Here is a 14,555-nt window from a genome sequence, read left to right on the forward strand (position 1 = left end):
CATTTTGACACCCCTATATATGTATATGTATATGATGTCACATTAAAGGATTGTGTAAAACATTTCCTTTTTATATAGAGGATTTTCGAATAATCATCAATAAACAACAGTTGTTTTTTACAAATTTCAATCTAAACATATGTAAATTTCAGTATCACTAACTAAAAAGATAACTAAACTAACCTATTTTGTTTGACAAAAAAAAAAAAAAAAAAAAAAAAAAAAAAAACTAACCTAACTTGTCAAGTGTACATGTTCAAAGTCAAAAGAGGAGTCTTTAGTGTCTCTAATATGTTGATGTTTTCTAATAAAAAAAGATCACTTTCATTTTCGTCTGGATATTCATAACAAAACCATAGTTGGAAACTTGGAATAGGTGATATCTATTCTATTTGCTACTGCAAATATCTATATCCCCCAATGTTTGAGAGAGTTTCTCCAATTTCCAGCCACAGTAGTGCGTATCAACTGCTGAAAACTTTCAGTAGAATAAAATATAATTAAGTAATTTTTTAAATGTCTTTTTTTCCTTGATGATTCTGGAGAAATGAGAAATGGTGTTTCATAAATCAAATCAATGGATACCTTTGCCATGATTAATTATATATACATTAAACATTGCAGGTTTAAAAGGTTTTCAAGGTGAGTTCTTTATACAAATATGGAATTGCCCTGAAAGTTTCAAACGCAATTGATCGCTTAGAACGCCACTTAATGACTTAGTTGCCCTCTTACATAGTCCGCATCTTTATGGATATTTTGCCAAGGTAATCCTCCTGAAACTCCAAATAAAACAGAATATACATATAAAGGGAATGATATCAAGAAAGAGTTCACATGGAATTCAGTCAAAATGTAATGAGGTTCATACAATAAGAAGGTTCATAGGCACCAACTGTCAGATGTTTCTTTACCAATGCCTTTGAAATCTATCTACTTGACCACACTAAAGAATCAAAATGAGGATGAAACTGAAACCTGGCTTATAGCAGTGTTGAAAATCAACTCCTCGAAGCTGACAGCAATTCTCATGAGCTCGTCAATTCCTTCTTTCCCAGAGTATGGAACATTTTTCTTTAGTGTTTCCAATCTGCACAAATGACAAGTAATTAGTGATACATTTAAAATATTTATAGGTCAAGGCAATGTGAGAAAACGTTATAACCCTCTATTCATTCCAACAGAAATGACTAGCGAGTGTGTAATGAACTTACAACGCGTAGATATTCTTCTGGCGTGAATCCGGTGGCTGTTGAGTTCTCCAGTCACTTGAATTCACATCAGGTTCATTGTTCGGAAGAGAAGGCTCTGAATGGTCAATGTCCATAAGAATACACCCAAAAAAATCATCTTATGTGTCACATGAAAAGAAAACATTAAGATTAAGGACACCAAAACAACAAGCTTCTGCTATAGACCTATAGTACATGAAGGACTTAAATGTCGGAGAAATAAAAAGCCTTTTATTTACCTGGAACCAACGGAGGGCTGTTGTCATCAGCGGCAAAGACAGATGAGGAAGAACCAGCTGCATTTTGTGATTTAGTCTCCATACTCAGCATCTTCAGGGATATTTGACGAAGGTACTCAGCCTAAAGATCGAAACAAAAGGACATGGATATCCAAAAAATGAGCTTTATGAGTACCAAAACTCAGTTCATTTCCAAATTGTGGAGTCACTGAATCACCTGATTGATAGCATTGCTGAATATTTTGTCCTCAAATCTGACAGCAATTTTCCTGAGCTCGTTAATTCCCTCTGGTCCAATAAATGGAAGTTGCTTTATCAGAGTTTCCATTCTACACAAGCGGTCAAGTCAAATCAACAAAGTAAAAGTAAAAACCTTATTGATCAAAGGCGAATTTAATGTAACATTAAACACCGCGATTGCGAGAAAATCTGATTAACTTTTTTAATAAACTCACATTTTATTGACAACTCTCGAGCGTGAATCAGATGGAAATTGAGTTCTCCAGTCACCTGTGTCCATGATGGGTTCTCTGTTCTGTATATAACTCAAGTTAAAAAAACAGATCAAATATGTGAAAACAGACCATATTTATCTTATAACACAACGATTATTGAAAGCGGAAGGTTTTGATCCGAGTAAAAAATTCAGACACAGAATAAAAAAAACTATTGAGTTGGAAATTTATACCGACCAACAAAAGTTTTGTACACTGATCGGCGAAACAGAGACTATCGACAAGACTTTGGGTTTCAGGGGTCAAGGTGGCGACGATCGGAGTCACAGGGGTGAATTAAAATGGTTATCAATAAAAAGGTGGCGCGGCCCATTAGGCCCATATAATTAAACAAAAGAGTCTCCTCTCTATTTACTGTTTTTTTTTTTTAACGTCCCTTCGTATCTTACATTACCAAAAAAATGAAAAGAAATGCATTTGACTACTTATCATTAGGAAATTAAAAATAATTGTTCAGTTGCTGATCCATCTTTAAAAGTTAAAGACTTTATAGATAGTCGGTCGAATTTTTGGAATATTGACCTCTTAAAAGCGATCTTTAATCCAGAAGATGTCGCTCTAATAAGCGTCATACCTGTGGATGCGCCAACAAAAAAAGATTCTTTGGGTTGGCATTTTACAAAATCCGGAAAATATACAGTCAAATCGGGATATCATTCTACACGGATGGAGAAGTCGGAGACCAATTTAAACTTTTTTGGCCCTAACATCAACCCGTTAAAAGCATATTCTTGGTAAGTGTAGTGTCCACCTAAGATACGCCATTTCATATGGCAAATCTTAACGGGATGTGTACTATTTACGGAAAATTTGCGGAAAAGAGGAATTGATTGTGATATGGGATGTGCCAGATGTGGCGCATCAGAGGAAACAATCAATCATACACTCTTTCAGTGTCACCCGGCACGACAGAATTGGACATTTCACAGATTCCTACGGCTATGGGGATTTTCCCCACGGAATCTAATTTTACTAATTTAGATCACTTATTTTGGAGAATACCTACGGAATTTGATTCATCAGCCTTCACATAGATTATTTGGTATATTTGGAAAGCAAGGAACGAAAAGATCTTTGAAAGCATAGATACAGACCCAGCAGAAGTACTACGATTAGCGGAAAAAAGGTACAATTGTGGCAATCAGCTCAAATTGAGATCCATAATGAAAATCATGGTTATGTGGACTTGGTAAATCAAGATCGAGTGAGGGATATTTCACTTGAGGCGGAGTATTCGGGATACCGTTGTTTTGTGGATGGATCATGGAAAAAAAGTGATAAGTTCTCCGGTACAGGCTGGTTCTGTACATCGTCAAATGGAGAGCCGCCAACCATGGGAGCTGCGAACCTCCGTAGAAGTCTATCTCCACTACATGCCGAAGTCGAGGCCCTTCTCTGGGCGATGAAGTGTATGATTGGTGCAGATAATCAAGAGATAGCGTCCTTTACAGACTGTTCAGACCTTGTGAAGATGGTGTCTTCTCCAACAGAATAGCCGGCGTTTTCAGTGTATTTAGAGGAATTTCAGAGCGACAAGTTTGTTTTTGTTGTTATAGTGTATTACAACAAGTTTGTTTTTGTTGTTGTTGATCAAAAAGTTTGTTTTCTAGACTGGGGCCAATATGTAACATTAGACTAGCTAGAATGTGTGGAAATGGAATAATATCTTTGCAGAGTCCAAAAAGAAACTTACATCTTCTTAACGATTTTCTGACGTGAATCAGGTGTCAACTGAGTTCTCCAGTCACATATGTCCATTGTGGGTTTGCCGCTTTGAAGAGGAGGCCTCGTTACGTATATATAGTAGACTTTCTTTATAACTTCATTTAAACAGATCAATGTGAATACCCTAAATGTCTATAACATGTCTAGGGCCATGCATCGTGAAAAGCTCTCGATCAAATTAATGGAAGCACAAGAAAACAAAACTATTGAGTTGGAAAGTTAGAACGATGAGGTACCAGTTTCCTTCATTTATCGGTCAAAAACACTTAATCCATTAATTCTCCTAATGAAAAAAAAAAAACAAAAAAAAAAAAAAAACATTTCTTTGGAGTGACATTGCTACTTTCGCATCTAAACTCAAAGCGTAAATAAGAAAAGAACGAAATTCAAAATTTGCACCTCAAATGCAGAGGCTATTGGCGAGATTCGGCCTTCAGGAATGGCGGAAAGTGACAAAGAGCGTGACAAATATGACAATCGGGGACTGAATCATAACTTTGACTTTATACCATCAAAATTAATATCCGAGTAAACCATAGAGGTTGGTTAACTTATTCGGCCCACTGAGCCCAAACATTAACATGCTTATATAACTAATGGTGAAAATGAGTACACATTATTACCAAAATATGGAAAGTCAATGTGATTAAGAAAAAAAAAATCAAAGAAGAAGATATTTAGTACTAGTAATTATTATTAATTACATCTCATCTTATGAAAAACATAACAAGAGTGGAAATAAGAGAGAGAAGCAACAAAAGGAAGGCAAGAGCAAAAAACTTGCTACAACCTAAGAATTGATATCTAAAAGAAAAACACCAAAAACTCATTAAACATTTAACTCGTCTCCTCTTTCATTAGAATCTTTGTATCCTTCTGCAAAGCCAAGGGAAGGAGACGACGATTATCTATCTATATATTCTTATCCATATCATATAGTTACAGTTACGCATAGTCTATAGAACGTGTCACTGACAAAAGAATATTGATGTTTTGAAAGTTGTGTCCAAGTTGTATATCAGCTGGTTCCATAGAGACTTTCAGGGCTCGGGTTGTTATCCAGAGGTATGTTAAGGTCAGGGAGCAAGAAGGAGGAATCATCATTCTTTTGTGATTCAGCCTGCACAGCGATATGATCTGTTAAAGATTTATCTTTTCTTTCTACTCAAAAGAGTGATCATGCATCTTCTACTATAATCGGAAAATGAATTTAACCTGGATTTTCTTTAAAGACTCGTTTCTTGCTCTTTGTTGCTCGAGCAGATCCTGCATAGTTGCGAGTTCCTGATTGACGCAAACAAGTAATATATTAAAGATTTGGGGGACTTGATATTGGAACAAGCTGGGAAAGAATATTTTACATTTTTCAAGCTTTTCCTTTCCTTTAAGAGCAAACTCTCCTCCTCCTTAAGTTGAGCAAGTGTCTGTGGACAGCCACGTACAGTGATTAAATTAAGACATAATATCATATAATGTACTTGTAATTCTACCAGAATCTGATTTACCTTTTTCTTTCTTGATCTCTTGAAAGGGCTTGTTGTTACACTTGTTTGAGATATCTGCGTCAAACCCACCAAAAATATTAGAATGTGGCTTCTCACAACTTATATAACAAGGTCAGATCAAGTCGACCTCAAATAAACGAGACATATACGTAATATCGTATAGACCATAATCTTAAAATGTGATTCCATAATTTTAAGTTGTCAACTAGGGTGAGTGGCAGCAATAGAGACAAAATGGGACGATGAAAAGAAGAGTCTCTTGCGAAATCTACAAGATCATAAGCATGAAGTGTTCGATCAATAACAAGACATCCTTACATGTTTAAAGACCGAAATAAAAATACCAAATCATAGACAAGTTAATCACCAAAGAACATTTAAAAAAGAATCTTCTTTCTTGGTCAACTACTTAGACCCAAGAAAAGCAATATGAACAAGAAGTGCATCTTTTTCCCTAGCTCGAGACATACTAAATTCGAAAGAATAGAATCACGTGAATGGAGCGTGACTTGCAAGACTTATACGCGTGTCTCCCCATGGCCACGACCCCACACTTTTGTTGTCACGAATTATCCACATAACCACTTGTCCTTATCAGTTGTCACGTTCTTTTAATCACAAAACTGGGTGACTTTGGTGGGTTCTACTTGGTAAGATAATTCAGCTTAAACCATAGAGAAAAAAAAGCTAAACCAATATAAAAAGGAGTTAGTGATTTTGACCCAAGAGATGCTTTGGATTGCAGTCAAACTGTCGCGTGGAGAGTTATTGACTTTGTATTTCCACGTCAGCCCATTATTACCAATGAGACTTATTATGTTCCACGCCGCATCTGATTACACCACAGACGCACCAAACCCCCCAAACCTAATCCGCCACGAAAACGCCTCTCGACCCATAAAAGAGGCAACCCTCGTTATAAGCTATAATAAATAACGCCAGCCATAACTTCTCTTATTGACTCAACTACCCCTAACACACTCTGTGACACAGGGGTAATCTCGTCATTGAATTGGTGATGACTCGGTATAATTTATCTTGCTTGAATTCAGCGAACAGTTTCAGGAGCCAAGCATCGTGACGTGAAACTTGGTCACCAATCACCATCATCTCGATGTGAGGGCACTAGATTGCAGAAATCGGAAAAAGCAAAAGAAGATAGATAGATTTTGTCATTTTGAGTTTTATCTATGAAGAAAAAGAACGTGACATGTCAAGGTCAGCGTATCAGAGTGATGTATCGGTCAACGGTAAGTCGGAATATAGATAGAAAGGCCAAGAATGCGTGACCGGCGAAGAAGCCGATCCCGAACTGAAATGACGAAAGTGGCCTAGAGAGAAACAAATAGGCATAGAGGGGCGAAATTGGAAGTAGTTGCGGAAAACAAGGAAGACTGAGAGATTACGTGAAGTGGATGGATATCAGGAAAAAAGTACGACTAGGCTTCGTTATAACACGGTGGCTAGTAGCCGTCAAAACGCCGCATCCCGAGGGGTATATTTGTCAAACACACAAAACAGAGTAACGCAGAGTTTTCAAAAACTGATGAACATAGAAACCAAAGGTAAATGATCGAACGAACCTTAGATCTAACGGCCTCAAACAGTTTCACGGCGCCGCTTGACTCCTCAAATCCATCAACGGCAACAGCAGCACCGCTACCTCCGCCTCCACCGCCGCTAAAAGAGGTTGCGCCGCTCCAGGAAAGAGGCGTCGTGGGACTAGCACGCGTATCATGATCTCCCTTCTTCCTTAACGGTGCCGCTTTGGTCCTCCGCTGACGCACGCTCCACTTCAGCTTGAGATCCGACGCGCCGCCACTCTTCGTCTCAGGAGGTGACGGTTCAGCATGGAGGAGACAGATCAGAGCCTCCGCCACCAATGAATCATCACACATAGCCTCGTGAATCCAGTCTCCGCCGGTCATAGTCTAAGGTTGGACCTTCCACCGAATTTAGATAGATAGAGAGAAAGAGAGAGAAGGAGAAGAAATGGTGGCGAAAAGTGGAGAAGAAGAAAAAATCTCCCGTGGCACATTAATGGGTGGATTTTTTTTTTTTATATATAACGTTTTCACACACATACAGTTATTAGATTGAAAAATTATTTGTAAATCTGTCTTTAATTTTCTTTCTTGGTGAGAGTGGGACCCATAGGAATACATACGTGGCATATAGCATTTGTACTTTGTGCAAAGGTACTAGGGTTGACGACTAGAATACACGCGCGGTTAGTGAGATCTTTATGGCTTGCGTGCCGGTTCAGTTACATCCATTACTCTATTTATATGCAGTTTCGGGATAGTTTTGTGGACGTGTGAGATCATTCTTACTTGAAACACATTTTCATATTTCATGATTGTAGATAGATACCATATTGCTTAGGTTAGGTATGATAAAATTTATAATTTAGGATAGTTCAAATATGTATTTTTTTTTAAGTATGTATTGAACTCGTTCTTTTTTTTTTTTGGTTAGGATTGAAATTATATAACTTAATGGCCATTCATATTTACTGTCCATAATACTCCAATTTGAAACAAATTATCCAATTTAGTTCCTATTAAATGGTCGGTGAATTAGAAACACCCTAAGGGCTTTGTTGGTGACTTCATGGGTCGAAAATAGAAAAAGATCAATTGGGCCTTTTCACATGTCTATGTTGCAAAGTAGACACGACCTTGATCCGTAAACAGTAAACGTGTTTGAGGATTATATCCGGTTATTAATAAAATTTGCCTGAGCAATTGTGGTCTACAATGAACCGGAAGAGTCAACATTTCAATTCACTTAAACCGCTTTTACTGTAATCTGTTATCGTCATCACTTACACACACTCTAACACAAAGCCCTAAATCCTTAGGAGCAGCAAAATCATGGCGCTTCATCTCGCCAGACGCCACCAACGGTTACCATCAAACCCATCTTTGATTCGATTTTTCTCCAATTCCTCATCGGAATCATCTCCCAAAGTCTTGAACACACCGGTTGAAAATCCCTCTCAGTCACCATCTTCTCCGCCTCCGTCGGACTCCTCATACTCTTCTCCGTCATTCGACATCAATACCACTCTGAAACAGAAATTACAGAACCAGCAGGAGCAAGGAAGGAAACAATTTACCAGATCCGATACCCAATCTCAGAGTCGCGGATCGACTAGTTTCGCCCAAAACCAGTCACGTGTGTCTTCACATGATTTGGGGAACAACCTCGCCAAGTTTCAGCGGAGATCCACCGTTCCACCTCCGAGGGATTCAGGTGGCGTACAGTCTCCGCCACAGATTTCCTTAGAGGGCCTCTATAAGCAGAGCACTGCAACAAACTCATCGGATCCTAGAAATTGGAAAGCTCATGGTTTCAATTCGAGCACCGTAAGTGAAACTTTAAAGAATTTGAGGACGCAGACTAACACTTCAAGCAACATGGGGAAGAAAGGAGGGTTTTTAGGAAGTTTCAAGAGCACTACTGCAGGAGAAGCATTGCCCATATCCCTGTTCGAAACAAAAATGGACGAGAGGGAGGTAAGGGAAGGTGAAACAGAGGAGATGATGACGGAGTTCTTAACGTTTTATAACGAAGAAGAATTAGGTGAGAAGCTAAGGATGCTTAGGCCAGAAGGAGAGAAAGAAGAAGGATGGTTCTCATTGCAGGAGTTGAATCAGAGGTTGGTTAAGCTAAGGCAAGTGGAAGAGAAAGAGGCACAATATCGGACTAAGAATTTTGCGACACTCAGGAATGTTATTTCATCAATTAAGAATGACAATGACAAAAAAAATGAAGCTTTTTCCCGTACGTTCTGAGCCTCTCATGACTCCCTCTCTGTCTAATCTATGCGATACTTAATTGGTTAGTTTTGCTTAGGACTCGAGGTGTTGAGATCTTGGTTTGATTTTTGTTGTCTGTACTCATGTTTTGCTGTCTAAATGATGTTTATGTCATATAACGAGGTTTCTTTGCTTGCAGAGCAGAATAGCGCCATTATGGGCCATTTGGGTGGTATCCCTGAATACAAGCTTCTTCCTCCTAAAGAGGATCTAGTTGACACTGTAAGTTTTACGCTCTTAGACCTTAAAGCTAGTAGCTTTTCAGTCTTATTAGTCGGAAGCAAAAGGTTTATGATAGTTTCTACAATGCTGTATTGATCTTTTGTGACACTTAAAAGAAACTGTGGGTATTGATCTGTTTTATTTGACTGCGTCAACAAAGTATTTCCACCCAGATAACATGTCCTCTGCGGAGAAGATGAAAATTGAGCTCACGAAAGTCAGGGAAGAGTTCAAGATGTCAGAATCAGATTGTGGTTCTGCACGTGTGCAAGGTAAATTCTACATAAGGCCAGTGGTCTGATCAATGTTGGCTTTAGCCATTAAAAGGCTTACACGTTCTGAGTCAGATTGTCTTCTGATGTCTCTGGTCTCTACTTGCAGTGGCACAACTCACTACTAAGATCAAGCATTTATCCTCAAGTTTACACAAAAAGGTAAAACTTCAAATTGTTTTCGAAATTTTTGTGAAGCTATCCGTCCCAGTTTCTTTTGGACATCTTATGTCATACCTGTTTGTGGCTTTATAACCGTAGGACAAGCATTCCCGGAAGGGACTTTTAGGAATGGTGCAGAAACGGAAGAAACTGTTGAAATATCTAAGACGAACTGACTGGGATTCTTACTGCCTTGTCCTGTCAAAACTCAGCCTTCGTGACAACCCGGAATACAAGCTCTAAGCTTTATGCGCTAGAGACCCCATGATGGTATCTCTGCACCCTTTTGGTTTAACCAACGCACTGTTGTGAGTGAGACTTAGCTGTTCAAACCCTGTTAGGCATTTTACTCTCTAGGGAAGAAAGTCACTCTATTCTATTTTGTCCTCTTACTCCAATGTTTCACCTGGAGCTCTTCAATCATGCATTTGTGGCAAAGAATGAAGTTGTGGATCTCTTTCATTGATGTTTAGTATTCTCTTTCACGTTTGAGTTGCGATAATAAAGTTATTTACGAAAAAGCCTCATATGAATTCATTTTACATTTTTCGCTAGCTAATTTAGCTCATCACTTAGTCCCAATTTAAGCAATGATTTGATGATCTTTTCCCAAATGTCACATTGAAGAAGAGAAACATTAGGTTTTTGAAAGAGAAATTGTATCTACAGAATCAAAAACATCATGCCATTTTCTCACAAGCCAAGAGCACCGAGAGGCGTTTTCCCCTGCCCGGCCTCAAAGTAAAAGATCAACATGGCAAGCATTGCGAGCCTCGAGTGCTTAATCTCTGCCAATTTCAGCCTCTCCAGCTTCTCTACGTCCGGCTCATAAACACCGTCACGATTTTTGCCGGCGAGACCCAACGGATCAAAGAATCTCCCACCGGGATATCCCTGATCGCCGGTATAGTTGGCGAAATTCTCGGCGGTCCTCGACCACGGCGTCGCCCACTCAACCGATTGAGAATCCGGGTTGAAGAAATCGACCCATCGTTTGCTCTCCACCCAACCCATGAGAAGCAATTGGGTTCCAAGAAGCGACCCAAAGGAGAAGGGAGCGATCGCTTCTGGCTGGGCTCCAGCTTCGAACCACGGCACACCGCTCCAGGCCTGGCCAACAAAGATCCCAAGAACCGCTGCCATTGCCCATCGGCCATGAATCAGCTCAGCCTCTCTGTACCATTTCAGAAAAGCCGGGTCTTTGCCCAAACCCAATGGGTCGAACCCGTAATCTCCCGGTAGCCTGCGAATATTACACACATTTGACTCAATAACTGGGTAATAATTCGGGCTTTTCATACTCTTTTGAGATTCATTTTACAGATAAGAACCAAATGAGTATTCACGACCTTCAGAACTATCATAATCTATTGTTCATGCTAGTACATAAGAGATTTGAATGAGAATTCAGCATTGTTCATGCTAGTAACTGATAGATTTAAGAGAACTTACGAGCCATCGAGCCATTCAGGGTCAAGAAAGTTGCCACCACCTTTAACGGCAGGGATCCAAGATTTCTTAGGCTGAGCAGCCGCAGCAACGACAATCAGAGTTTTCCGGCCAACTCTCTGAGCTCCAGTGCCAACGCCGTTTCCCAATGCGGTGGAACTTCTCTTGCCTCCGGTGAGGAACGAAGAACCAAGCCCACTGAGGACAGCTCCGGAGACCGCCATCGCCATGAGATCTCTAATATACTTCCTCTGTTTTTTTTCTCTCAAGATGTGGAGAAATGATTGTTTGGTTGTTCTCTCTGTTTTCGGAGCAGAAAGAATCAAAGGGAGGAGATTTAGAGGGACAATGTGAGATAATGAAAATCTATAGACGAAATCTCAGAGGCTGTCGTGGATAGATTTCTGACCAATTAGGACTCAGAAACTACTTCACCGTATCCACATCACCCACACTCACTACTGTCTTCTTCCTGCCAACTCAGTATTTACATTTTTAAATATTTTTCTTATCTAAATCTAATTTATGAGGGGAAAATAAAATGACACGTGGAAACTTAATTCTTTTTTTTGCTTTTTTAATTGAAATGCAAATGACAGCAATGAATTTGTAAAAAGCGGCTGCATTGTGAGCTTATTACGTTTAGATTACACATTAGTACATGATTTACTGAGAAAAAAAAAAACGAAAATTTAAAAATATATAGAGAATTAACGATTAAATGGTGGTGAATCCCAAGTGGGCGGAGGAAGCTGAACCAGCGGTTGATTTGAACCCATGTCCGGGTTTGGTGTAACCGGAATTGGATTATCCGGTATTGTTGGGATGGACTCTATTGGTGGTGCGAATGACGTCACCGGCGGTTGCCATGGATTCGTGACCTCTGGCGGCGTGGTAAAGACGGGAGTTTGGGGTGGGAAATCTCCGAGGGCTGGTGGTGTCGAGAATACTGGAACTGTTGGTGGATCTTGTACGGTTGGTGATAATGTGAAAACCGGCGGGATCTCTTCAACCGGTGGCGGTAGAATCGGCGGGAGTTCTTGAACCGGTGGAGGAAAAATCGGTGGGACTTCTTGAACCGGTGGAGGTAAAATCGAAGGAAGGTCTTGAACTGGTGGAGGCAAAATCGGCGGGAACTCTTCAGCCGGTGGAGGTAAAATTGGCGGGAATTCTTGATCCGGTGGAGGCAAATTCGGCGGGAATTCTTCAGCCGGTGGAGGTAAAATTGAAGGGAGGTCTTGAACCGGTGGAGGTAAAATTGGCGGGAAATCTTGAACGGGTGGAGGCAAAGTCACGGGAATGACTGGTGGCGAAGGTGTTGACTGGTCAATAGGTGGTTCGATGGTTACATCAGGTGGTGGAAGCTCCGGCGTAGATTGGTCAGGCGGCGTTGGATTCAGCGGTTGTCCGTTGCCTATATCGGGTGGGAGATTGTCTACCGGTGGAGGAGATCCGGTGGTTATAACCGGCGTTGGAAATTGTGCAGCTGGCGGCGTTAAAGTAGACAGGTCTAAAGGCGGAGGAAGGAGGAAAACTGGAGATGGCGGTGGTGATCCAGTAGGTATATCAGGCGGCGAAAACCATGCTATTGGTGGCATGGGCGGGACGTCTGCGACTAGCGGCGGAGGAGATGTGCCAGCAGTTCCCGGAGCTCCGCCACCTAAAAGAGGAGGAGGAGAACTGGTGATTCCCGGAGCTCCGACACCCAATAGAGGAGGAGGAGGTGAACCGGTTACTCCCGGAGCGCCACCGCCTAGAAGAGGAGGAGGAGGTGAACGTGTGATTCCCGGAGCTCCGCCTCCTAAAAGAGGGGGAGGAGGTGAACCGGTAAATCCCGGAGCGCCACCACCTAAAAGAGGAGGAGGAGATGAGCCGGTGATTCCCGGAGTGCCACCGCCTAATAGAGGAGGAGGAGGGGAATCAATTAGTCCTGGAGCTCCGCCACTTAAAAGAGGGGGAGGAGGTGAATCGGTGGTTCCGGGAGCGCCTCCGCCTAAAAGAGGAGGCGGTGTCATTGTAAACGGTGGCTGTGAAACCGAGCCACCAGGTAGTGGCGGTGGTGGCGATAAAACTAAAGGAAGGGGTGGTGAGGGAAGGGAGGAAGATAATGGTGGCGGAAGCGGCGCAGAAGGGGGAGGAAGGGGTAGGACTGGAACAGGAGAAGGCGTCACGGATGGTGATGGTGGTGGTAGAACGGGAAGTAAAGGTGGCCATGGAGGGAGTATAAAAATCGGCGTAGGGACAAATGGCGTAACGGGAGGCGGTGAAGCTGGTGCTGGGACGCAAGTTATGCAAGGCTGCGGAGGAGGTGGTGCCGGGGCTGTGGCACAAGTAATGCAAGGCTGCGGAGGAGGCGGGGCCGGAGCTGGGACACAAGTAATGCAAGGCTGCGGAGGAGGCGGTGCCGGGGCAGTGACACAAGTAATGCAAGGTTGCGGAGGCGGTGGTGGTGGCGATGGGGGAGGTGGGCAAGGAATGGGAATTGGCGGTGGCGGTGATGCTTGTACACAAGTAATACACGGTGGTGGTGGTGAACCGTTGACTATGATTGGAGGCGGTGGTGGTGAGCAGGGTGTGACAACAGGGAGTGACGGTGGCGGCGGAAGGGGAAGAGGTGGTGGTAAGATCACCGGAGGAGGTAAGAAAGGGTTTTGAGGACAAGGGACAATCGGGAAATTCCATTGACCGCAAGTGCCGAAAATGCACCTGAAAAACACGTCACATCTTGTTGAGAAAGCTTCTCCGTTTCTACTTCGGCTTCTTCTTCTGCTTTTGACTCTTCTATTTCTTCTATCTAAACCTTTCTTTTCTTCGTCTCTGTGTCTGTGACTGTTGTGTGGATTCTCTATTGCTTCTGTTATTGAAACACTGATCAAAAGCAGTGTAATGACACATCTTAGTACAATTTTCTTCATCCTTTTTTTTGTAAGGCATGCAGGAACTCTACTACGCATGTGTATATATTTATAGTCGAATCATTGATGGTCGACTTATGTTTGATTTTTGGCAATTCCTATGTTTTGTCTCTACCAAAGACCTTAGTTTTGTAAGGATTCAATGAATAATATTGTAGTAATAAAGGAGAATATTTATTTGGTTACACAATCCAATGTAAAGAGGCAATAACTAAAACTGACTCGGAATTTAGAGCTTTGAGGTAAGTGTTAGCCAGCACACAGCCTCTCTGCTCAAAGGATATTGAAGTGAATATAGACAGAACTATTTTGTTTATGCTGTAACAATCTAATAAAACATATTACATGTAACAGCATAGTCCATGTCTCTTAAAATTCGATTCCGGTTTAGATAAAAAGTTGGGTCAACATATACAATAGCCATTCTAGATTTTATAGTTGGTTGGATTGATCACAGAAATCATGGTCTATAGGCCCGGTTGGATCATAACCGAG

At 41.3% G+C, this 14,555-nt stretch overlaps 6 protein-coding genes across 9 annotated transcripts; 2 read left to right on the plus strand and 4 right to left on the minus strand.

The window, feature by feature from the left end:
* Nucleotides 1-548: 548 nt before the first annotated feature.
* On the minus strand, nt 549-2,299 carry LOC9328945 (mediator of RNA polymerase II transcription subunit 15a). Of its 4 annotated transcripts, none has more exons than XM_021010637.1 (7): nt 2,164-2,299; nt 1,927-2,006; nt 1,689-1,800; nt 1,472-1,562; nt 1,215-1,350; nt 979-1,090; nt 549-776 (listed from the first exon to the last, which is right to left on the minus strand). In XM_021010637.1, exons 2-7 carry the CDS (start codon nt 1,989-1,991, stop codon nt 732-734), a joined length of 561 nt encoding a protein of 186 aa, XP_020866296.1. In that variant the 5' UTR covers nt 1,992-2,006; nt 2,164-2,299; the 3' UTR covers nt 549-731. The 4 variants fall into 4 exon arrangements, with proteins under 4 accessions (XP_020866296.1, XP_020866295.1, XP_020866294.1 ...); XM_021010636.1 differs by having other exon boundaries at nt 1,472-1,592; nt 2,160-2,294; XM_021010635.1 differs by having other exon boundaries at nt 1,472-1,592; nt 2,164-2,292.
* A 2,073-nt stretch (nt 2,300-4,372) lies between these two features.
* On the minus strand, nt 4,373-7,569 carry LOC9328946. The gene is made up of 5 exons (XM_021013014.1): nt 6,800-7,569; nt 5,217-5,270; nt 5,073-5,135; nt 4,927-4,995; nt 4,373-4,831 (listed from the first exon to the last, which is right to left on the minus strand). The coding sequence occupies exons 1-5, from the start codon at nt 7,142-7,144 to the stop codon at nt 4,730-4,732; spliced, it is 633 nt and encodes a 210-aa protein (XP_020868673.1). The 5' UTR covers nt 7,145-7,569; the 3' UTR covers nt 4,373-4,729.
* Nucleotides 7,570-7,972: 403 nt separating this feature from the next.
* On the plus strand, nt 7,973-10,217 carry LOC9328947. Its single transcript, XM_002890079.2, has 5 exons — nt 7,973-9,005; nt 9,180-9,262; nt 9,423-9,534; nt 9,644-9,696; nt 9,796-10,217. The coding sequence occupies exons 1-5, from the start codon at nt 8,093-8,095 to the stop codon at nt 9,937-9,939; spliced, it is 1,305 nt and encodes a 434-aa protein (XP_002890125.1). The 5' UTR covers nt 7,973-8,092; the 3' UTR covers nt 9,940-10,217.
* A 53-nt stretch (nt 10,218-10,270) lies between these two features.
* Nucleotides 10,271-11,546, minus strand: LOC9326188 (chlorophyll a-b binding protein CP24, chloroplastic). The gene is made up of 2 exons (XM_021013013.1): nt 11,149-11,546; nt 10,271-10,939 (listed from the first exon to the last, which is right to left on the minus strand). Exons 1-2 carry the CDS (start codon nt 11,373-11,375, stop codon nt 10,390-10,392), a joined length of 777 nt encoding a protein of 258 aa, XP_020868672.1. The 5' UTR covers nt 11,376-11,546; the 3' UTR covers nt 10,271-10,389.
* On the minus strand, nt 11,400-12,356 carry LOC110225110 (proline-rich extensin-like protein EPR1; the record flags this gene model as incomplete). Its single annotated transcript, XM_021013924.1, has 1 exon — nt 11,400-12,356. A coding segment is annotated over one exon (501 nt), but the record flags the coding sequence as incomplete, so codon positions are not given.
* LOC9326189 (loricrin) lies at nt 12,304-14,245 on the plus strand. Its single transcript, XM_002890081.2, has one exon. The coding sequence runs from the start codon at nt 12,445-12,447 to the stop codon at nt 13,798-13,800; it is 1,356 nt and encodes a 451-aa protein (XP_002890127.1). The 5' UTR covers nt 12,304-12,444; the 3' UTR covers nt 13,801-14,245.
* The last annotated feature ends 310 nt before the right edge of the window (nt 14,246-14,555 follow it).

The sequence above is a fragment of the Arabidopsis lyrata genome, assembly GCF_000004255.2.
Source record: "Arabidopsis lyrata subsp. lyrata unplaced genomic scaffold ARALYscaffold_1, whole genome shotgun sequence".
Lineage (NCBI taxonomy): Eukaryota > Viridiplantae > Streptophyta > Magnoliopsida > Brassicales > Brassicaceae > Arabidopsis > Arabidopsis lyrata.

Coding starts and splice junctions, on each gene's coding strand:
- LOC9326189 (XM_002890081.2), top strand. CDS start 12,445: ATGACTGGTGGCGAAGGTGTTGACTGGTCAATAGGTGGTTCGATGGTT.
- LOC9326188 (XM_021013013.1), bottom strand. CDS start 11,375: ATGGCGATGGCGGTCTCCGGAGCTGTCCTCAGTGGGCTTGGTTCTTCG. Junction 10,940..11,148: donor CCTGAATGGCTCGATGGCTC/GTAAGTTCTCTT, acceptor TAATATTCGCAG/GCTACCGGGAGATTACGGGT.
- LOC9328945 (XM_021010636.1), bottom strand. CDS start 1,991: ATGGACACAGGTGACTGGAGAACTCAATTTCCATCTGATTCACGCTCG. Junction 1,593..1,688: donor TCAGCAATGCTATCAATCAG/GTGATTCAGTGA, acceptor TTCGATCTTTAG/GCTGAGTACCTTCGTCAAAT. Junction 777..978: donor TCAACACTGCTATAAGCCAG/GTTTCAGTTTCA, acceptor TTGGAGTTTCAG/GAGGATTACCTTGGCAAAAT.
- LOC9328947 (XM_002890079.2), top strand. CDS start 8,093: ATGGCGCTTCATCTCGCCAGACGCCACCAACGGTTACCATCAAACCCA. Junction 9,263..9,422: donor AAGAGGATCTAGTTGACACT/GTAAGTTTTACG, acceptor GCGTCAACAAAG/TATTTCCACCCAGATAACAT. Junction 9,535..9,643: donor TGGTTCTGCACGTGTGCAAG/GTAAATTCTACA, acceptor CTCTACTTGCAG/TGGCACAACTCACTACTAAG.
- LOC9328946 (XM_021013014.1), bottom strand. CDS start 7,144: ATGACCGGCGGAGACTGGATTCACGAGGCTATGTGTGATGATTCATTG. Junction 4,996..5,072: donor AAAGGAAAAGCTTGAAAAAT/GTAAAATATTCT, acceptor TGCGTCAATCAG/GAACTCGCAACTATGCAGGA. Junction 4,832..4,926: donor AGTCTTTAAAGAAAATCCAG/GTTAAATTCATT, acceptor ATCGCTGTGCAG/GCTGAATCACAAAAGAATGA.